Here is a 23018-nt window from a genome sequence, read left to right as displayed (position 1 = left end):
GAGGCTCTGAGGAAGGGAAAAGGAAGATCCTGAGGAAGGGATCTTCCTCAGATCCTGAGGATCTGAGGAAGATCCAGATCCTGAGGAAGGGAAGAGGATTTCTCCAAGCTGTATGGGGTACAGATATGTTCACACTGTTCAACATTTACTTAACAAAATCAAATATATGACATTTCCAAGAAGATTATTTTACCTATACAAAATAGTGGTTTTTCCAGCTCCATCCAATCCTAGAATAAGAATTCTCATTTCTTTGCTACCAAACATATTCTTGAAGTAACTCATTAATCCACCTGAAAAAAGGAAAATCGAATGCAAATCTAATAAATACAACTTCTGTATTTGTTTATAACAATGTCCATTCATTACAAATGTACATTGCAACTGCAGACCAGAGATGTGCAATTTCAGACAATTCCTAAATCAAGGAGGCACACTTGTGCCTCTATAAAGAGGCGACCCACCACAATCTTAAGCGATTTCAGGTCCTAGAGGTTGCAGAGAGACGGCGGTTATTTCATTTTGTAGCCCAAGCTCAAACTAAGAAACGTGCAAAATTTCATAATCCTCCGACATTATCTTCATGGGGCAAACTGGGCTGGAAGTTTCGACCCTCCGACCACAGTCCCCCTCTAACGTTGTCCGATTGGGTTAAAATATACAGTTTAATCTTTCCTATGGCCTGGGAGCTTATCCTCGAAATTTCAGCTCAATCCGATCACTCCTTCCCTGTTTTCCAAAAACCAAATATAGCCACTTAAAATTCATCATCATTTCTTTTTTTTCTTATCCACGCCTACAGGCCACAGTGGGCAACTGATCCAGGTGAATGAGGACTCATTCGAAGGAGAATTTGACCTTTTAGGGCCTTTTGATATTTTCAGACCGAAAAAATTATCCCCCGACTTTACATTTACGAAAAACCTCGTTTTCCTATAATAGCCAATGTTAATTTTTCCAACCACAACCCCCCTTTAACGTTGTCTGATCGGGCTGAAATTTAGAGGATAAGCTTTCCTGGTGCCTGGGAGCTTTTCCTCGAAATTTCAGCTCAATCTGATTACTCCTTCCCTGTTTTCCAAAAACCAAATATCAAGTTTTGTGGGAATTTTCTTGCGTCGAAAATAGATTCCATTTACTAAAAAAAATTACAATTGTGTCTTTTTAGTCCAGCGGTTGATACTCCAGACTGTCAGGCGGAAAACCCGGGTTCGATTCACCGTCAGAGCAAATTTTTTATATACTGAATTTAAACTTTAAAAAAGAAACTCAGTTTCTTTTTTAAATTATTTGAAAAAAATTACGTTTTCTAAAGAGTTAAAGAGGCTGAGTTACAAGGTCGACCCTTAAAACGTACAGGGATTAGGAGGCACAGTTGGGGGGCTGTTAAAGAGGCTGAGTCACAAGTTCGAACCATGAAACGTACAGGGATTAGGAGGCACCCTGTACGACGTGATTTGAGTATTCAGGAATTAAAAGCCTTAACACAAGAATGTTCAAGAGCGGGGGGTTTGGGGGCGGCAGCCCCCAACTTTAACTCCTGACACGATCAGCTAACAGTTAGTCAAGCAATAATAAGTAATAAACTGTACAAAAACGTGCATAAATTATTTGAAAAAAACTACCTTTTCTAAAGAGTTAAAGAGGCTGAGTTACAAGGTCGAACCTTAAAACGTACAGGGTTTAGGAGGCACAGTTGGGGGGCTGCCGCCCCCCAAGCCTCCCGCTTTCGCAGCCTTTAAATAAAAAAAAAGTTTTTTAAACTGAAAGAAAGGAGCGACATTAAATCTTAAAATGAACAGAAGTTATTCCGTATATGAAAGGGGCTGTGCCCTCCTCAACGCCTCGCTCTTTACGCTAAAGCTTTTATTGTTTAAAAAAAGAGTTGTGAGAAAGTCAAACTTTAGCGTAAAGAGCGAGGCGTTGAGGAGGGCACAGCCTCATTTCATATACAGAATAATTTCTGTTTATTCTAAGTTTTAATATGGCTCTTTACTTTGAGTTAAAAAAACTTTTTTTTTTTTATTTAAAGGCTGTAAAATCAGGGGGTTTGGGGGGCAGACACCCTCCAATTGTGCCTCCTAATCCTGTTACGTTTTAAGGTTCGACCTTGTAACTCAGCCTCTTTAACTCTTTAGAAAACGTAGTTTTTTTCAAATAATTACAATAAAGCATAGCTTCCTTTTATTATTTAAGACGAAATCAAAATTCTCACAAAAAAGTGAACTGGCATCAAGCAGATAACTGCAATGCATGGCCACATTTATTTTCCAAATGCAGGCTATAAGCACAGAGTATTTTTCTTTGAGAAGAAAATGGAATGAAAACAAAAACAATTTAAAGGCTGAAATTTTCCCAGTGATACTCTTTTTAAGTTAAATTTAAAAATTAATTATTTTATTTTAATTAATTTAAGTTAATTTACTGAAAAAAAAAACAACAAACAAACAACCGTGGATTGTCAGTTAAATTGACATATACTGGCATTGCTTCGTCAAGGTTTTGATAATTTTTCATTTATAGAATGTGAAAAGAAAAGTGAAAACATTTCAAACGTATTTTGTTTTCAGTAAAGCGCAAATTGTGTTCTGGTCTTGAGAAGACATAGGGAATATCAGCCCTACTCATGTTAATTTTTGCTCATTTCGAGTTTCATTTATTTATTGATAGTGATTTGTGGTAGTTTTACGATTAGAAGATTATTTGACTTTATTTTTGCTCATTCTTGGCATAACGGAGCTCTTTACTTTTCTTTGAAAAACTTGCTTGGGGAAAAAGTTTTTTTAATTATTTACTGTTCGTTTTTATTGACATAGTCTTTTTCACAGGGAATTTTCTGTTCGTTTTTATTGACATAGTCTTTTTCACAGGGAAAAAAAAATATTGCATATCTTTTCAGTTTTCTCCTATAAGAATTTGTAGTATAGGTTGCTATTTGTATGTTGGAGAAACTCTTTTAACAATTTTTAATCCTGACAAAAACAGTATTTTGTTAATTTAATTTTATAGCTTCTGAAGTTGACCTGAAATATAAAACTTAATATCATCATAGAGAGCGCGCTAGCGCTGCCTAAGTAAAGAACAATGTGGGCACAACGTGTTTTTTTTTCCCTCCATACCCGGGTACTTCGTATTGAAGGAATTGTCATAAAAACGTCAAAAAGTGCAAATTCGATCATAAAATGGATTTTCTTATATTATTGTTAATAGTAAAAAAGGACCACAGGGACATTAGCCCCCCCCCCGCCCATCATTCCCCTCAACCTAGCCATTCAACATGTTGAGGTAGCCATTTTGCTAAGCGTAGATGATTTCCAAATATAAAATATGTTTTTGAGGAGGACAATCCCCCAAAACCCTTGGGGCAAGGATTTTAAGTTATGCCCTGAGGACATACAAGAACGATGTTGGCACAATGTACTATTTATTTCCTTTAGAGCCGGGCACTTCATATGGAAGGGGTCGTCGTAGAAACTTAAAAAGGGGCTCATTCGATTGGAAATTGAGAGTTCTAGTGCCCTTTTTAATTGTCTAAAGTGATTGGAGGGCAACTAGCCCTCCCCCACGTCCATCATTCCCCCAAACACATCCAAACAAAATTTTGAGATAGCCATTTTGTTCAGGGTAGTTGATTTCCAGATAGAAAATATGTTTTTGAGGAAGACACTCCCCCAGAACCCTCGGGGCAAGGGTTTTAAGTTATGCCCTGAGGGCATATAAGAACAATGTGGGCTCAAAGTGTTTTTTTTTTTCCTCCATACCTGGGCACTACGTATCGAAGGAGTTGTAGTAGAAACTTCGAAAAGGGCTCATTCGATTGGAAATTGGAGTGGCTAGTGCCCTTTTTAATAGTCGAAAGTGATTGGAGGGCAACAAGACCCCCCCCCAGGCCCATCATTCCCCCAAACACATCCAATCAAAATTTTGAGATAACCATTTTGTTCATTGTAGTTGATTTCCAGATAGAAAATATGTTTTGAGGAGGAAACTCCCCCACAACCCTCAGGGCAAGGATTTTAAGATATGCCCTAGGGGTATATAAGAACGATGTTGGCACAATGTATTATTTATTAATTTTTTCCTTTAGAGCAGGGCACTTCGTATTGAAGAAGTTGTCGTAGAAACTTCGAAAAGCACTCATTCAATTAGAAATTGGAGTGGCTTGTGCCCTTTTTAATAGTTGAAAGTGATTGGAAGGCACCTAACACCCCTTCCACGCTCACCATTTCCCGAAACATATCCAATCAAAATTTTGAGATAGCCATTTTGTTCAGCATAGTTGATTTCCAGATAGAAATTATATTTTTGAGGAGAGTCCCCCACAGTCCTTAGGGCAAGGGTTGTGAGTTATACCCTGGGGTTATATAAGTTTTTTTTATAGAAAGCGTTGTCGTAGAAACTTCAAAAAGGGCTCATTCAATTGCAAATTGAAAGGGCTACTGCCCTTTTTAATAGTCGAAAATGATTAGAGGGCAACTAACCCGCCTCTCTCGCCCACCTTTTCCCCAAACACATCTAATCAAAACTTTGAGATAGCCATTATATTCCACGTAGTTTTAAGATCTGGATGTTAGGTCTTTGAGGATGACAACCCCCCCCCCCCACAGCCCTCAGGGCAAGGGTTGTAAATTATACTAAGGGGGCATATAAGGTTTTGATATAACGCGTTGTCATAGAAACTTCAAAAGGGGCTCATTCGATTGGAAATTGAAATGGCTAGTACCATTTTTAATAGTCGAAGGTGATTGGAAAGCAACTAACACCCCTTCCACGCCCACAATTTCCCCAAACAGATCCAATAAAGATTTTAAGATAGCCATTTTGTTCCACGCAGTTCAAAGTCCAGGAAATTATACCTTTGAGCAGGACACTCCCCCCACAGTCTCCAGGGCAAGGGTTATAAGTTATGTCCTGGGGGCATATAAGGTTTTTATTGAAATCTTTGTCAAAGAAACTTGAAAAAGGGCTCATTCGATTGGAAATTCAAAGAGCTAGGGCCCTTTTTGATAGTCGAAAATGATTTGAAGGCAACTAACCCCACTCTCATGCCCATCTTTTCTCCAAACACATCCAATAAATATTTTAAACAGCCATTTTATTCAACGTAGTTGAAAGTTTTGGAAATTAGGTGTTTAAGGATGACAACCCCTCCACCCCCCCCCAGAGCCCTCAGGGCAAGGGCTGTAAATTATGTCCTTGGGGCGTATAAGAATTTTATTGAAAGCGTAGGAACTTCAAAAGGGTTCATTCAATTGGAAATTGAAAAGACTAGTACCTTTTTTAATAGTTGAAAGTGATTGGAGAGTGACTAACACCCCTCTCACACCCACCGTTTTCCCAAACACATCCAATCAAAATTTTGAGATATTCATTTTGTTCAACGTAGTTGAAAGTTCTGGATATTAGGTGTCTTAGGATGATACCTCCCTCAGAGCCCTCGGTGCAAGTGTTGTAAGTTATTCCCTTGGGGCATATAAAGTTTATATATAAAGTTGTTATAAAAATTTCCAAAAGGGCTCATTTGATTGGAAATTGAAATTGCCCTTTTTAATAGTCGAAAGTGAGTGGAGAGTAATTAAACCCCCTCCAACACCCCCGATTTCCCCAAAAACATTCAATCAAAGTTTAGAGATAGCCATTTTGTTCAACGTAGTTAAAGTTCGGGAAATTATGTATTTAAGGATGACAAACCCCCCAGAGCCCCAAGGGCAAAGGTAAGTTCTGCCCTGGGGGCATATAAGGTTTTTATTGAAATCTTTGTCAAAGAAACTTGAAAAAGGGCTCATTCGACTGAAAATTCAAAGGGCTAGGGCCCTTTTTGATAGTCGAAAATGATTTGAAGGCAACTAACCCCACTCTCACGCCCATCTTTTCTCCAAACGCATCCAATCAATATTTTAAACAGCCATTTTATTCAACGTAGTTGAAAGTTTTGGAAATTAGGTGTTTAAGGATGACAACCCCTCCACCCCCCCCCAGAGCCCTCAGGGCAAGGGCTGTAAATTATGTCCTTGGGGCGTATAAGAATTTTATTGAAAGCGTAGGAACTTCAAAAGGGTTCATTCAATTGGAAATTGAAAATGCTAGTACCATTTTTAATATTTGAAAGCGATTGGAGAGCGACTAACACCCCTCTCTCGCCCACCATTTCCCCAAACAAATCCAATCAAAATTTTGAGATATTCATTTTGTTCAACGTAGTTGAAAGTTCTTGAAATTAGGTCTTTTAGGATGATAACTCCCTCAGAGCCCTCAGTGCAAGTGTTGTAAGTTATGCCCTTGGGGCATATAAAGTTTATATAGAAAGTTGTTATAGAAATTTCAAATAGGGCTCATTTGATTGGAAATTAAAATTGCCCTTTTTAATAGTCAAAAGTGAGTGGAGAGTAATTAAAGCCCCTCCAACGCCCCCGATTTCCCCAAAAACATTCAATCAAAGTTTAGAGATAGCCATTTTGTTCAACGTAGTTAAAGTTCTGGAAATTATGTATTTCAGGATGACAAACCCCCCAAAGCTCCAAGGGCAGAGGTTGTAAGTTCTGCCCTGGAGGCATATAAGGTTTTTATAGATAGAATTGTCGTAAAACTTCAAAAGGGGCTCACTCAATTCGAAATTGAGAGGGATAGTGCCCTTTTTAATAGTCGAAAGTGATGGGAGGGTAACTAACCCCTCTCACACCCACCATTCCTCCAAACACATCCAATCCAAATTTTCAGATAGCCATTTTGTTCAACGTAATAGAAAATTCTAGAAATTAGGTCTTTGAAAATGACACCCCCCCCCAGCACTCAGGGTAAGGGTTTTAAGTTATACCCTGGGGGCATATAAGATTTGCATTGAAAGTTTTGTCATAGAAACTTCAAAAGGGCTCATTTGATTGGAAATTGAAAGGGCTAGGGCCATTTTTAATAGTTGAAAGTCATTGGAGAGCAACTACCGTCCCTCTCCCGCCCACCATTTCCCCCAAACACATCCAATCAAAATTTTGAGATAGCCATGTTGTTTAACGCATTTGAAAGTTCTGGAAATTCGGTCTTAAAGGATGACAACCACCCTAACAGACCTTAGGGTAAGGGTTGTAATTTATGCCCTGGGGGCATATAAGATGTTTATAGAAAGCGTTGTAATTTCCAAAGGGGTTCATTCGAATGGAAATCAAAAGCCTATTGCCCTTTTTAATAGTCTAAAGTGATTGGAAGGCTTGACATTTTTATAGTAAAGATCGATGTGGGTATAATGTATTATTTTTTGTTGTTGTTGTTGTTTAGACCAGGGCACTTCGTATCAAAGGAGCTGTCGTGGGAACTTGGAAAAGGGCTCAATCGATTGAAAAGAGAAACGGCTGATGCCCTTTTTAATAGTCGAAAGTGGCTTGAGGGCAACTAATCCCCCTTCCACGCCCCCCCTCCCACGCCAACCCTCCCATTTCTGCTCTTAAAATTTAACCAAATCAAAATAGCATAAGTGTATCCAAGCTATCAAAGAAAGTAAACAGATTTTTCTGTGAATTGTATCAAGTTTTCCATTTCAGGTCAACTAGAGGAGGTATGAAACTAAATTAAACAGTACTATTTGTGTTCAGATTTTTAAAAGGGTGTATGTTGTTCAAAATTGCTGAAAATTTTTCTCCAGCATACAAATAGCAGGCCAAACTATAAAGTCTTAAAAAACGAAAAGAATTAAAGTATTACTTTCTTTTTCCCTGAAAAGAGTATGTCAAAATTAAACGAACAGAAATTAATTTAAAAAACTTTTTCCACTAAATAAGTTTTTCAAAGAAAAGTAAAGAACTCCATTAAACAAAAAATTAGCAAAAATAAAATCAAATAATCTACCAAGCGTGAAACTACCACACATCAGCATCGATAAATAAATGAAACCCAAAACGAACAGAAATTACAATAATTAACCTAGTCAAACTCAAAACGAGAGGAAATTAACATAAGTTGGGCATAAAACCCCTATACCTTTCCAAGGTAAGAACAAAATTAGCACTTTACTGAAAAAATACAAATGAATGTGCATTGTCAGTTTAATATACATATACTGATATTTAGTAATCAAAATGTTAATATTATTTGATTTATTAAAGTTATTTTTTCAGTAAAGTGCAAATTTTGTTCTCGCCTTGGGAAGGCATAGGGGTTTTGAGCCCAACTTATGTCAATTTCTGCTCGTTTTGAGTTTGACTCGGTTAATTATTGTAATTTCTCTTCGTTTTGGGTTTCATTTATTTATTGATGCTGATTTATGATAGTTTCACACTTGATAGATTATTTGATTTGATTTTTGCTCTTTTTTTGTTTAATGGAGTTCTTTACTTTTCTTTGAAAAATTTATTTTGTGGAAAGTTTTTTTTAATTAAAAAACAGATTCTATCTATGCTCTTTGACAACCTGGATACACTTACACTCTTTTGATTTATTTGAATTGTAAGAGCAGAAGTAGTTCTAGTAGCATCTCCAAAATAAATTCAACTTAAAACCCCAAGTCGTTCTCAATACATTGCAAAGATGTCTTATTGTTAATCATTTAACACAATGCCTTTTGATTTATTTTTAGAACAGCCTTTACTTTAAAAGCATAATGGGCCAATTGCATAATTGTAGGAAAGTTGACATACCTAACATTTCTAAAGACATAGTTGCTGGACCATTCTAATATGCTGAAAAAAATGGCTATCTCAAAATTTGGACTGGATGCGTTTGGAAAATGAATGGGCTTGAGAGAAGGGCTGCTTGCCCTCCAATCTTTTATTACTCTTGAGAAGGACACCAGAGACTCGCGCTGTAATTGGAGTGCAAGGGGGAGGACTTCTCCCTTCATATATCTAGTAAAACATCAAAAAGAAGTACAAAAAATGTGAAAACATTCAAAATTTATTTTATTTTCAGTAAAGTGCAAGCTATATTCTGGTCTTGAGAAGGCATGGGGCCTGTCAGCCCTATTCATGTTAATTTTTGCTCGTTTTGAGTTTGACTTGGTTATTTATTGTATGACTCAAATAAACAAAATACGACTAAAATGTTTTAATTTTTTCAACTTTAATAAATTAACACTTATTAAAACTTTCAGGAGCATATAAACCAGTTGTATTCTATACTGACAATCCACAGCCATTTTTTTTTTAGTACAGTGCAAATTATGTTCTGGTCTTGAGAAGGTATGGGGGTTGTCAAAGACATAATTTCCAGACCTTTCAACAGTACTGAACAAAATGGCAATCTCAAAATTTTGATTACCTGTGTTTTGGGAATTGATGGATGTGGGAGGGGGGAGGGAGGCTTGTTGCCCTCCAATCATTTTTGACTAATAAAAAGGGCATTAGCACTTTCAATTTCCAATCGAATGAGCCTTTTTTTCGAAGTTTTTATGATAACAGATGACTATCTTAAAATGTCTATTAGATACATTACAGGAAAATATGAGGTTTTGAAGGGTAGGGGTTATCAACCCTCATCACTCTGAATCTTAAAAAGGACACTAGAACTTCAGATAACCAATCCATCCAAAGTTTGACCTTCCTCTGAAGCTTATACAATCACCCTTTCTATGTATACCTTATATACCCCCAGGGAATAGTTTACCTTGCCCAAAGGGCTTTGGGAGGGAGGGGGTGTCATTCCCAAAGACATAATTTCCGGTCCTTTCAATTACACTGACCAAAATGGCTATCTCAAAATTCTGGTTGGATGTGTTGGGGGAAATGGTGGGCATGGGTGGGGGGTTAGTTGCCCCCAATCACTACCTACTAATAAAAACGACACTGGTCCTTTCAATTTCCAATCAAATAAGCTGTTTTTGAAGTTTCTACGACAACAAATTGCCATCTTAAAATTAAAATCAGGTTCATTTCGGGAAAACACCAGGTAGCCTATAGGGGGGGGGGTATCCACCCTCCGATCACTCTGAATCTTACAAAGAGCACTAGAACTTCTGATTACCAATCCAATGAGTACCCTCCGAAGTTTATATGATGACCTTTGTATATATACCTTATATGCCCCCAGGGAATAACTTACAACCATTGCCCTGAAGGCTCTGGGGGGGGGGTGGTGGTGTCATCCTCAAAGAGACAATTTCCGGACCTTTCTATTATGTTGAACAAAATGGCTATATATAAATTTGGATTGGATGGGTTTGGGGAAATGGTGGGCATGGGATGGGTTAGTTGAACCAATCACTTTTGATTATTTAAAAGGACACTAGTCCTTTCAATTTCCAATCGAATGAGCTCTTTTTGAAGTTTCTAAGACAACAAATAGCCATCTGAAAATTTTTATCAGATACATTTTGGGAAAACATGAGGCATGGGGGGGTACCCATCCTCTGATCACTTTGAATCTTAAAAATGCCATTAGAACTTCTGATTACCAGTCCAATAATTCCCCTCCGAAGTTTATACCATCACCCATTCTCTATATACCTTATATGCCTCCAGAGCATAACTCACTACCCTTGCCCTGAGGCCTGAGGGGGATTATCAACCTCAGACATAATTTCCGGACCTTTCAACTACATTGAACAAAATGGCTGTCTCAAAATTTTGATTGAATGTGTTTGGGGAAATGGTGGGCATGGGAGTTGCCGTCCAATCACTTTCAATAATTAAAAAGGGCACTAGCCCTTGGAATTTCCAATCGAATGAGATCTTTTAAAAGTTTCTAAAACAACAAATAGCCATCTCAAAAATTCTGTCAGATGCATCAAACAGTTTGCAGTAATGAATTGGAAGTAAGGAGCAACCCGGCTCAATGGTAACCGAAACTCTAAAAAACGGAATTTTGGTACCAATAGATACATCAAAAGAATCAGATTTTCATTCTGATTTCAAATATATAAGTTTCATCAAGTTTAATCTTACCCATCAAAAGTTACACACCTGAGAACATTTGCCTGATTTTCGAAGAAGGGGGAAAAACCCCCTAAAAGTTATAGAACCTTAATGAAATTCACACCATCATATTCAGCGTATCAGAGAGCTCTACTGTAGAGGTTTCAAGCTCCTATCTACAAAAATGTCGAATTTTGCATTTTATGCCAGAAGAAAGATCACGGGTGCATGTTTATTTGTTTGTTTGTTTTTTTCTTTTCCCCAGGGGTAATCGTATTGACCCAGTGGTCCTAGAATATTGTAGGAGGACTCATTGGAACGGATATTATAAGTTCTAGTGCCCTTTTTAAGTGACAAAAAAAATGGAGGGCAACTAGGCCCCCTCCCACGCTCATTTTTTTCTCAAAGTCACCCAATTAAAATTTTGAGATAGCCATTTTGTTCAACATAGTCGAAAATCTAATAAATATGTCTTTTAGGATGACTTAATCCCCCACAGTTCCCAGGGGAAGGGCTGCAAGCAATGAACTTTGCCCATTGCTTGCATATTGTATTGGTTATGGGAAGTATACAGACATTTTCAGGAAGAATTTTTTTCTGGTGGGGTGGGGGGGGGGCTGGAGGAGGAGGTTACTCGGGAGAATCTTTCCGTGGAGGATGTATCTTTGGGGTAAGGGACATTTCTATGAAGGGGGCGCCGGATTTCCAAGCATTATTTAAAAAACGATCAGAAATTAAATAAAAAAAAAAACAAGTTTTTTCAGCTGAAAGTAAGAAGCAACATTAGAACTTAAAATGAACAGAAATTATTACGTATATGAGGGGGTTCTCCCCCAAGTCAATACCTTGCTCTTTACGCTACAGTTTTTTTTTAGTGCTTTAACAAGAGCTATCTATTCTAATTAAACGGCCTTTGTGATTCAGGGGTTTGTGAATAAAAATTTTTTAAACTTTTAACGTAAAGAGTGTGGTATTGACTAAGGGGAAAACCCCATCATACATGTAATAACATATACATAATGAAAAAAACAATAAAAAAAACAAGCAATATGGCTCAATAGTAATCAAAACTGTTTAAAACAGAATTTTGATGTCAATAAATGTATCAAAAGAATGGGCTTATAATGCTGATTCTAAATATATGAATTATATTAAGTTTATTATTACTCATCAAAGGCTACAAGCCTGAGAAAATTTACCTGATTTTTTAAAGAGGGGGAAACATCCCCTAAAAGTGAAAGAATTTTAATGAAAATTACACTGTCAGATTCAGTGTATCAGAAAACCTTATAACATAGGTTCAAAGCTCATATCTGCAAAAATCTGCAACTTTGTATTTTTTGCCAGAAGAAAAATATACGAATATAGAAGTAGGTTACATAAGTTAATCAAGGAGGCACACTTGTGCCTCTATAAAGAGGCGACCCACCACAATGTTAAGCGATTTTCGGTCATAACGGTCGCAGAGAGACAGCGGTAATCGCATTTTGTAGCCCAAGCTCAAACTAAGAAACGTGCAAAATTGCACCCCCCTCCGACTTTATCTTCATGGGTAAAAGTGGGCCGGAAATTTTGACCCTCCGACCACAGCCCCCCTTTAACGTTGTCCGATTGGACTGAAATTTAGTGGTTAAGTTTTTCAAGAGCCCGGGAGCTTACCCTCGGGATTTAAGCTAAATCCGATTACTTCTTCCCTGTTTTCCAAAAAACAAATCTAGCCACTAAAAATTCATTTTTTTTTTCTTGTTAGCCTTGCCTACAGGCCACAGTTGGCAACTGATCCGGGTGAATGAGGACTCATTCGAAGCAGAATTCGACCTTTTAGGGCCTTTTGATATTTTCAGACCGAAAAAATTATCCCCCGAATTTACATTTACGAAAAACCTTGTTTTCCTATAAGAGCCTATGTTAAATTTTCCCACCACAGCCCCCCTTTAACGTTGTCTGATCTGACTGAAATTTACAGGATAAGTTTTCCTGGGGCCTGGGAGCTTATCCTCGAAATTTCAGCTCAATCTGATCACTCCTTCCCTGTTTTCCAAAAACCAAATATCAAGTTGTGTGGGGATTTGCTTGCGTCAAAAATAGATTCCACGTACTAAAAATACAATTTGAATTGTGTCTCTTTAGTACAGTGGTCGATACTCCCGACTGTCAGGCAGAAGACCCGGGTTCGATTCCCCGTCAGAGGAGATTTTTTATATACTGAATTTAAAGTTTAAAAAAGAAAGTCAGTTTCTTTTTTAAATTATTTGAAAAAAATTACGTTTTCTAAAGAGTTAAAGAGGCTGAGTCACAAGTTCGAACCTTAAAACGTAAAGGGATTAGGAGGCACCCTGTACGACGTGATTTGAGTATTCAGGAATTAAAAGCCTTAACACAAGAATGTTCAAGAGCGGGGGGTTTGGGGGTTTATTGTTTAAAGTTTTTATTGTTTAAAAAAAAGAGTTGTAAGAAAGTCAAACTTTAGCGTAAAGAGCGAGGCGTTGAGGAGGGCACAGCCCCTTTCATATACGGAATAATTTCTGTTCGTTTTAAGATTTAATGTCGCTCAAGTTTTTTAAGTTTTTTAAACTGAAAGTTTTTTTTATTTAATTTCTGATCGTTTTTTAGTTAATGCAGCTTTTATTTTGGCTCACCGTCATTGAATAAGTAAACAAAATTTGCATAAAAATTTTACTTTTCTTTTGCTAAATGGCTATCTCTAAATTTGGTTCTGACGTAATTTACAAATTATTTGAAAAAAAATACGTTTTCTAAAGAGTTAAAGAGGCTGAGTTACAAGGTCGAACCTTAAAATGTACAGGGATTAGGAGGCACAGTGGGGGGGGGCGGGGCTGCCGCCCCCCAAACCCCCACTTTCACAGCCTTTAAATAAATAAAAAATTTTTAAACTGAAAGTAAGGAGCGACATTAAAACTTAAAACGAACAGAAATTATTCCGTATATGAAAGGGGCTGTGCCCTCCTCCGGAAATTTCGAGGATAAGCTCCCAGGCCCCAGGAAAAGTTGTCTTCTAAATTTCAGCCCGATCAGACAACGTTAAAGGGGGGCTGTGGTGGGAAAATGTTACGTGGGCTCTTATAGGAAAACAAGGTTTTTCGTAAATGTAAATTCGGGGGATAATTTTTTCGGTCTGAAAATATCAAAAGGCCCTAACAGGTCTATTTCTGGTTCGAATGAGTCCTCATTCACCCGGATCCGTTGCCAACTATTGCCTGTAGGCGTGGATAACAAGAAAAAGATGAACGTTCAGTGGCTATATTTGTTTTTTTGGAAAACAGAGAAGGAATAATCGGATTGAGTTGAAAATTCGAAGATGAGCTTCTAGATCTTGAGACAAATCAATTTCCAAATTTCAGCCCGCCCGGAAAACCCTAAAGGTGGGATGTGGTGGGAGGGTCAAAACTTCCGGCCCACTGTTTCCCATGAAGATAAAGTCCGAAGGGGGGTGAAATTTTGCACGTTTCTTAGTTTGAGCTTGGGCTACATAATGCGATTACCGCTGTCTCTCTGCGACCGCTAGGACCGGAAATCGCTTAACATTGTGGTGGGTTGCCTCTTTATAGAGGCACAAGTGTGCCTCCTTGATTATCTTATGTAACCTACTTCTATATTCGTATATTTTTCTTCTGGCAAAAAATACAAAGTTGCAGATTTTTGCAGATATGAGCTTTGAACCTATGTTATAAGGTTTTCTGATACACTGAATCTGACAGTGTAATTTTCATTAAAATTCTTTCACTTTTAGGGGATGTTTCCCCCTCTTTAAAAAATCAGGTAAATTTTCTCAGGCTTGTAGCCTTTGATGAGTAATAATAAACTTAATATAATTCATATATTTAGAATCAGCATTATAAGCCCATTCTTTTGATACATTTATTGACATCAAAATTCTGTTTTAAACAGTTTTGATTACTATTGAGCCATATTGCTTGTTTTTTTTATTGTTTTTTTCATTATGTATATGTTATTACATGTATGATGGGGTTTTCCCCTTAGTCAATACCACACTCTTTACGTTAAAAGTTTAAAATTTTTTTATTCACAAACCCCTGAATCACAAAGGCCGTTTAATTAGAATAGATCGCTCTTTTGAAAGCACTAAAAAAAACTGTAGCGTAAAGAACGAGGTATTGACTTGGGGGAGAACCCCCTTATATACGTAATAATTTATGTTCCTTTTAAGTCCTAATGTTGCTTCTTACTTTCAGTTGAAAAAACTTGTTTTTTTTTTATTTAATTTCTGATCGTTTTTTAAATAATGCTTGGAAATCCGGTGCCCCCTTCATAGAAATGTCCCTTACCCCAAAGAAACATCCTTCACGGAAAGATTCTCCCGAGTAACCTCCTCCTCCAGCCCCCCCCCACCCCCCCACAAAAAAATTCTTCCTGAAAATGTCTGTATACTTCCCATAACCAATACAATATGCAAGCAATGGGCAAAGTTCATAACTTGCAGCCCTTCCCCGGGGAACTGTGGGGGATTAAGTCATCATAAATGACATATTTGTTAGATTTTCGACTATGCTGAACAAAATGGCTATCTAAAAATTTTAATTGGGTGACTTTGAGAAAAAAATGAGCGTGGGAGGGGGCCTAGTTGCCCTCCATTTTTTTGTCACTTAAAAAGGGCACTAGAACTTATAATATCCGTTCCAATGAGTCCTCCTACGATATTCTAGGACCACTGGGTCAATACGATTACCCCTGGGGAAAAGAAAAAAAAACAAACAAACAAATAAACATGCACCCGTGATCTTTCTTCTGGCAAAAAATGCAAAATTCGACATTTTTGTAGATAGGAGCTTGAAACCTCTACAGTAGAGCTCTCTGATACGCTGAATATGATGGTGTGAATTTCATTAAGGTTCTATAACTTTTAGGGGGTTTTCCCCCTTTTTTCGAAAATCAGCCAAATTTTCTCAGGTGTGTATCTTTTGATGGGTAAGATTAAACTTGATGAAACTTATATATTTGAAATCAGAATTAAAATCTGATTCTTTTGATGTATCTATTGGTACCAAAATTCCGTTTTTTAGAGTTTCGGTTACCATTGAGCCGGGTTGCTCCTTACTTCCAATTCATTACTGCAAACTGTTTGATGCATCTGATAGAAATTTTGAGATGGCTATTTGTTGTTTTAGAAACTTTTAAAAGATCTCATTCGATTGGAAACTCCAAGGGCTAGTGCCCTTTTTAATTATTGAAAGTGATTAGAGGGCAACTAACTCCCCTCCCTTGCCCACCATTTCCTCAAACACATCCAATAAATATTTTGAGATAGCCATTTTGTTCAATGTAGTTGAAAGGTCCGGAAATTATGTCTGAGGATGATAATCCCCCCTCAGGCCTCAGGGCAAGGGTAGTGAGTTATGCTCTGGAGGCATATAAGGTATATAGAGAATGGGTGATGGTATAAACTTCGGAGGGGAATTATTGGACTGGTAATCAGAAGTTCTAATGGCATTTTTAAGATTCAAAGTGATCAGAGGATGGGTACCCCCCCCATGCCTCATGTTTTCCCAAAATGTATCTGATAAAAATTTTCAGATGGCTATTTGTTGTCTTAGAAACTTCAAAAAGAGCTCATTCGATTGGAAATTGAAAGGACTAGTGTCCTTTTAAATTATCAAAAGTGATTGGTTCAACTAACCCATCCCATGCCCACCATTTCCCCAAACCCATCCAATCCAAATTTATATATAGCCATTTTGTTCAACATAATAGAAAGGTCCGGAAATTATGTCTGAGGTTGATAATCCCCCCTCAGGCCTCAGGGCAAGGGTAGTGAGTTATGCTCTGGAGGCATATAAGGTATATATAGAATGGGTGATGGTACAAACTTCGGAGGGGAATTATTGGACTGGTAATCAGAAGTTCTAATGGCATTTTTAAGATTCAAAGTGATCAGAGGATGGGTACCCCCCCATGCCTCATGTTTTCCCAAAATGTATCCAATAAAAATTTTCAGATGGCTATTTGTTGTCTTAGAAACTTCAAAAAGAGCTAATTCAATTGGAAATTGAAAGGACTAGTGTCCTTTTAAATAATCAAAAGTGATTGGTTCAACTAACCCATCCCATGCCCACCATTTCCCCAAACCCATCCAATCCAAATTTATATATAGCCATTTTGTTCAACATAATAGACAGGTCCGGAAATTGTCTCTTTGAGGATGACACCACCCCCCCCCCCCAGAGCCTTCAGGGCAATGGTTGTAAGTTATGCCCTGGGGGCATATAAGGTATATATACAAAGGTCATCATATAAACTTCAGAGGGTACTCATTGGATTGGTAATCAGAAGTTCTAGTGCTCTTTGTAAGATTCAGAGTGATCAGAGGGTGGATACCCCCCCCCCCCCTATAGGCTACCTGGTGTTTTCCCAAAATTAACCTGATTTTAATTTTAAGATGGCAATTTGTTGTCGTAGAAACTTCAAAAACAGCTTATTTGATTGGAAATTGAAAGGACCAGTGTCGTTTTTATTAGTAGGAAGTGATTGGGGGCAACTAACCCCCCTCCCTTGCCCACCAATTACCCCAACACATCCAACCAGAATTTTGAGATAGCCATTTTGGTCAGTGTAATTGAAAGGACCGGAAATTATGTCTTTGGGAATGACACCCCCTCCCTCCCAAAGCCCTTTGGGCAAGGTAAGCTATTCCCTGGGGGTATATAAGGTATACATAGAAAGGGTGATTGTATAAGCTTCAGAGGAAGGTCAAACTTTGGATGGATTGGTTATCTGAAGTTCTAGTGTCCTTTTTAAGATTCAGAGTGATGAGGGTTGATAACCCCTACCCTTCAAAACCTCATATTTTCCTGTAATGTATCTAATAGACATTTTAAGATAGTCATCTGTTATCATAAAAACTTCAAAAAAAAGGCTCATTTGATTGGAAACTGAAAGTGCTAATGCCCTTTTTATTAGTCAAAAATGATTGGAGGGCAACAAGCCGCCCGCCCCCCTCCCACATCCATCAATTCCCAAAACACAGGTAATCAAAATTTTGAGATTGCCATTTTGTTCAGTACTGTTGAAAGGTCCGGAAATTATGTCTTTGACAACCCCCATACCTTCTCAAGACCAGAACATAATTTGCAATGTACCAAAAAAAAAAAAATGGCTGTGGATTGTCAGTATAGAATACAACTGGTGTATATGCTCCTGAAAGTTTTAATAAGTGTTAATTTATTAAAGTTGAAAAAGTTAAAACATTTTAGTTGTATTTTGTTTATTTGAGTCATACAAGATACAGTAAATAACCAAGTCAAACTCAAAACAAGCAAAAATTAACATGAATAGGGCTGACAGGCCCCATGCCTTCTCAAGACCAGAATATAGCTTGCACTTTACTGAAAATAAAATAAATTTTGAATGTTTTCACATTTTTTGTACTTCTTTTTGATGTTTTACTAGATATATGAAGGGAGAAGTCCTCCCCCTTGCCCTCCAATTACAGCGCAAGTGTCTGGTGCCCAGAAGTTCTAGTGCCTCCCTCGCCCACCAACGACACAGAGACAACATATAAAATACCTTTGGGGCCCCTTTAAGGGCTCAAGATGTAATTAGCTCCAGAAGCAATTAGGCTATTGAATGATGAAAGAGCATGAAAAAAGGCATCAAATGATGTTTTCACTTTCATCCTAGCTAAGTTATTGTGGCACATAGATATTTACTGATTGTGAAAGATCAGTGGTCTTTGGAGGGGGAAGCTATCTATGTGGATAGACTAGCCTACTTAAACACATTTCCTCCAGATCATTAAGGCTTTGGACGCAATTCTAAGAGCTTCATTCACTCATATACCTTAACTACCAAGGCAGACATGACCCTTGACTCTAACCCATTTCAATATCCAGTCTAAATAGGCCTAGGTCTATTCTGAAAGTGTTGAAGCAATTTGTGTTCTCTCCTCTCCAACATAATTTTGGTAATGCAAGCTGATAAACAAAGCCCATCCAAATTCTTATAGGGTATTTTCAAAAGGTTTTCGACATAAAAATTATGATGTGGCATGTATAGCCTATATTCAAAAAATAAAAATACCCATTTTGAACTTTTTTTCTATTATTTCTTCAAAAAATGAAAGAGTGATATTGTTGCATGGCCTTTGATTCCCACATATACAATTTTTTCGGCGAAATATCACACTGAAGAATTTGAAACGAGATTTGCATATTACGCGATAGTTATTGTAGGGCGTCGCACCAGACAATGTATTTGCGTCCAACTTTAAGTCTAAAAAAACATATAAGAATTCAGAGTGTTTACATAGCCTAGGACAATACCTATATCGTCTCAAAATAAAATAAGGGACAGACATCAAAGATGTTAGTAATGATGACATTTAAAAATAGTTGCAAGTGAGAAATCAAATACTATATTTTACTTTTTTTACTTCTATTCCAGCTTATAAACAATTTGACAACTCGAAAGTACCACCGCTAAAATAAACCTGTCCACGCTAGTCCGAATATTTAGCTGCTGTGCCCAATGGAGGCCTTTTTGTGAAGAGCCCAGGCTATACTGCCTAAAAAAATAAACTGGCCAATATTTTTCAACATCTAAATTGGCCCGCTAATGTTAGACTCAAATCCAACTTCTTCTAAGACTTTAGCCCTTTCTGATTTTGACTTTGCCCAGCTTGTTGATTTGATGCAGTTTATTGATCAAATTATCAGAGAAGTTGAGATTCATGAACTTTTATATATCTGGGATAATCGGATAGATTTTAAAATTCTCACACGGCTGTGATATTTGCATATCTAGCCGAATAATCGTATTTGCATGCAAATAATCGTACATGTGGGAACCCAGGGTATTATAAATAATTTTTGTGGTCATGTTTGCTACTAGCCCAATGTCACACTACGGACTTTTGTGGATGCTGTTGAAGGCTTTAAAGATTTACTTTAATTATCTAAGGGAACCATAATCATTTTCACTCTGAGATTTGAAATACAATTAGGCCATAACACATGTATTTTAATTAAAAAATATGGCTACTATGTTTCAAAATGACTAATATTCTTGTATAACATTCAATTCAAATAAGATCGAATCTCAGTTTGAATTTTTTATATATATTAAACTACGATAAAATTCAAAATATCTCTTGAAAACACCTGTGTTATTGAGGTTTTTTGCGGATATTCTGTTCCGAATTCACAGTGTTTTAAATAGGAAGAGAGAAATAAATAATAAATATCCACGACCTTCTTGGCAATGTTTTTTTATCTTTATCTGTCGGATTAAGACAGAAAATTAAAAGATGTCGGATCAGAGAAATAAACAAAAATTAACAGAGTCCATATTTTTACTGGCTTTTGTTATTATTCCATTCTTCCTTTCTAAAGCTACTAATATCATTGAAACTTTGAAGGAGCTAATTTAATTCAAAATTAAAAGGTTCTGCTGCCCTTTTTAAGAGTAAAAAGGAATTGGAGGGCAAGCAGCCCTTTTCTGAAACCAGTTAATTTTCCAAATACATCCAATCGAAATTTTGAAACAGCTGTTTTGCTCAGCATAGTCGAACAGTCCAGCAACTATGTCTTTAGAAATAATTGGCCCATTATGATTTAAAACTAAATGTTGCTTTAAGCTAAATCAAAAGGCATTGTGTTTTTGGTTGCCAATCAGAAACCTCAGCAATATATTGAGAATAACTGGGGGTATTAAGGTGGAACTTTTGGGACTACTACTATTACAACTTCTGCTCTCATAGTTTAAAAAAATAAAAAGAGCATAAATATATCCATGTTGTCAAAGAGCATAGATAGAATCTTTTGGGAATGATATGTCAACCCCCCAAAATTATAAAATTGGCCCATTATGCTTTAAAACTAAATATGGCTTTCAGAGGCAACGCTATAGCATTGCCTATAGTAAAGGCCATACGGCTGCAATGTTTTATTATTTATTAATGTATTATTTATTTACTTTTTTCCCTGAGGCAATTCATATGGAAGGAGTCGTCGTATAAACTTCAAAGGGGGCACGTTCAATGAAAAATCGAGAATTCTAGTGCTCTTTATAAGGGTCAAAAGTGACTGGAAGGCAACTAACACCCCTTCCACGCCCACCATTTCCCCAAACACATCCAATCAAAATTTTGAGATAGTCTTTTTGTCCTACGTAGTTGATTTCTAGATAGAAATTATGTTTTTGAGGGGCACACTCTCCACAGCCCCAAGGAAACGTATTTTAAGTTATGCCCCGGGGGCATACAAGGTTTTCATAGAAATCTTTGTTGTAAAAACTTAAAAAGGACTAATTCCATTGGAAATTCAAAGGGCTAGTGCCAATTTTAATTGTCAAAAGTGACTGGAGGGCAACTAACCCCCCTCTCACGCCCGCCTTTTCGCCAAACACATCCTTTTCCCCAAAAGTTTCGGAAATTAAGTCTTAGAGGATGACCCTCCCCCCCAACAGCCTTTAGGGCAAGGGTTGTAAGTTATGCCCTGGCGGGATATAAGGTTTTTATAGAAAACATTGTTGTAAGAACTTCCAAAAAGGCTCATTCGATTGGAAATTTAAATGGCCCTTTTTAATAGTCGAAAGTGATTGGAAGGCAACTAACAGCCCTTCCTTGCCCATCATTTCTCCAAGCATATCCAATCACAATTTTGAGATAACCATTTTGTTCAACGTTGTTTAAACTTCTGGAAATTATATCTTTGAGTAGGACAGTTCTCACACAGTCTTCAGGGTAAGGGTTATAAGTTGTGCCCTGGGGGCCTGTATGGTTCTTATGGAAGGAATGCTCGTATAAGCTTCAGAGAGGGATCATTTGATTGGAAACTGAGAGTTCTAATTCACTTTTTAAGAGTTAAAAAAGATTGGAGGGTACCTACCCCCCCTCCCCGATCTTTTTTCCTAAACCCATCCGATAAGAACTTTGAGATAGCCATTTTTTAAAAATAGTTCAAAGGCCATATAACAGAAACTCCCGGGTGGACAGAGCCCTCTAGGGCCTAAGGGCAGGAATTGTTAGTTATGCCCTGAGGGAATATATGGTTCTTATGGAAGGGATGCTCGTAAAAACTTCAGAGAGGGCTCATTTGATTGGAAATTTATAGTTCTAGTTCAGTGTTTGAGAGTCAAAAGATATTGGAGGGCAACTAGCCCCCCTCCCCACGCCCCTTTTTCCCATATTGTATCTGATGAAAATTTTGAGAATGCCATTTAGTTAAAAATTGTTCAAAAGTCAGTTAAAAAAACTTAGGTGTCAACAGAGCCCCCCAGGGCCCGGGGAGCAGGCGTTGTAATTTATGCCCTGGAGTATATATGGTTCTTATGAACGGAATGCTCGTATAGACTTCAGAGGGGGCTCATTTCATTGAGAATTGAAAGTTTGAGCTCATTTTTTAATCGTCAAAAAAGATCCAAGGCCAACTAGCCTCCTTCCCCACACCTTGTTTTTCCAAACCCATCTGATGAAAATTTTGTGATAGAAATTTTGTTAAAAATAGTTTAAAGGTCAGATAAGAAGAATTCTAGTGTCAATACAACCCCCCAGTGCCCGGGGGAAGGCATTCTAAGATATGCCCTAAAGGCATGTATGGTTCTCATGAAAGGGATGCTCGTATAAACTTCATAGAGGGCTCATTTGATTGGAAATTGAAAGCTCTAGTTCACTTTTTAAGAGTCAAGAGGTTTAAGGGACCCCCCCGCGCTCTTTTTCCCCAAACCCATCAGCTAAAAATTTTGCAGTAGCAAGTATTTTGAAAATTGTTCAAAAATTAGATAACAAAAACTCCGATGTTAACACAACCTCTCAGGGTCCGAGGGGTAGGTGATGTAAGTGTTGTCCTGGGGGCGTATTTGGTTCTCATGAAAGAGATTCTGGTATAAACTTTAAAGAGGGTTCATCTGAATGGATATTAAAGTTCAAGTTCATTTTCTCAGAGTAAAAAAAGATTGGAGGGCAACTAGACCCCCTCCCACGCCCATCATTCCCCCAAATACATCCAATCAAAATTTTGATATAGCCATTTTGTTCAGCGTAGTAGATTTCCAGATAGAAAATATGTTTTTGAGGATTTCGACTCTTGTTGATAGAAGAGCATCGCCAAGCGCTGAAAACCATGTTGTGACCAAGATGGGCCCAGGATTGCACAAAGCCTGCATTCATGGAGGTCCCAGGGACTTCTTGTTGTCCGGTTCTAAGCCAGC

The 23018-nt window shown here is 37.5% G+C and overlaps 1 protein-coding gene across 2 annotated transcripts in view; it reads right to left on the bottom strand.

The window, feature by feature from the left end:
• Positions 1–18942, bottom strand: part of Arl1 (ADP ribosylation factor-like 1) — a 46023-nt gene extending 27081 nt beyond the window's left edge. The window contains exons 1-2 of one of the 2 annotated variants that reach the window (XM_089099510.1): positions 18891–18942; positions 194–293 (exon numbers count right to left, since the gene is read on the bottom strand). In XM_089099510.1, the coding sequence (XP_088955636.1) occupies positions 194–293; positions 18891–18894 (104 nt within the window). In that variant the 5' untranslated portion in view covers positions 18895–18942. Of the gene's footprint in view, positions 1–193; positions 294–18687; positions 18707–18890 lie in introns of those variants that run through there. The other variant, XM_089099509.1, reaches the window with a different exon arrangement.
• Positions 18943–23018: the final 4076 nt, after the last annotated feature.

This window comes from Artemia sp. Qi Xiang Cuo, chromosome 13, assembly GCF_049724085.1.
Source record: "Artemia sp. Qi Xiang Cuo chromosome 13, ASM4972408v1, whole genome shotgun sequence".
Taxonomy (NCBI): Eukaryota; Metazoa; Arthropoda; class Branchiopoda; order Anostraca; family Artemiidae; genus Artemia; species Artemia sp. Qi Xiang Cuo.
This window is presented reverse-complemented; position numbering and strand designations above follow the sequence as displayed.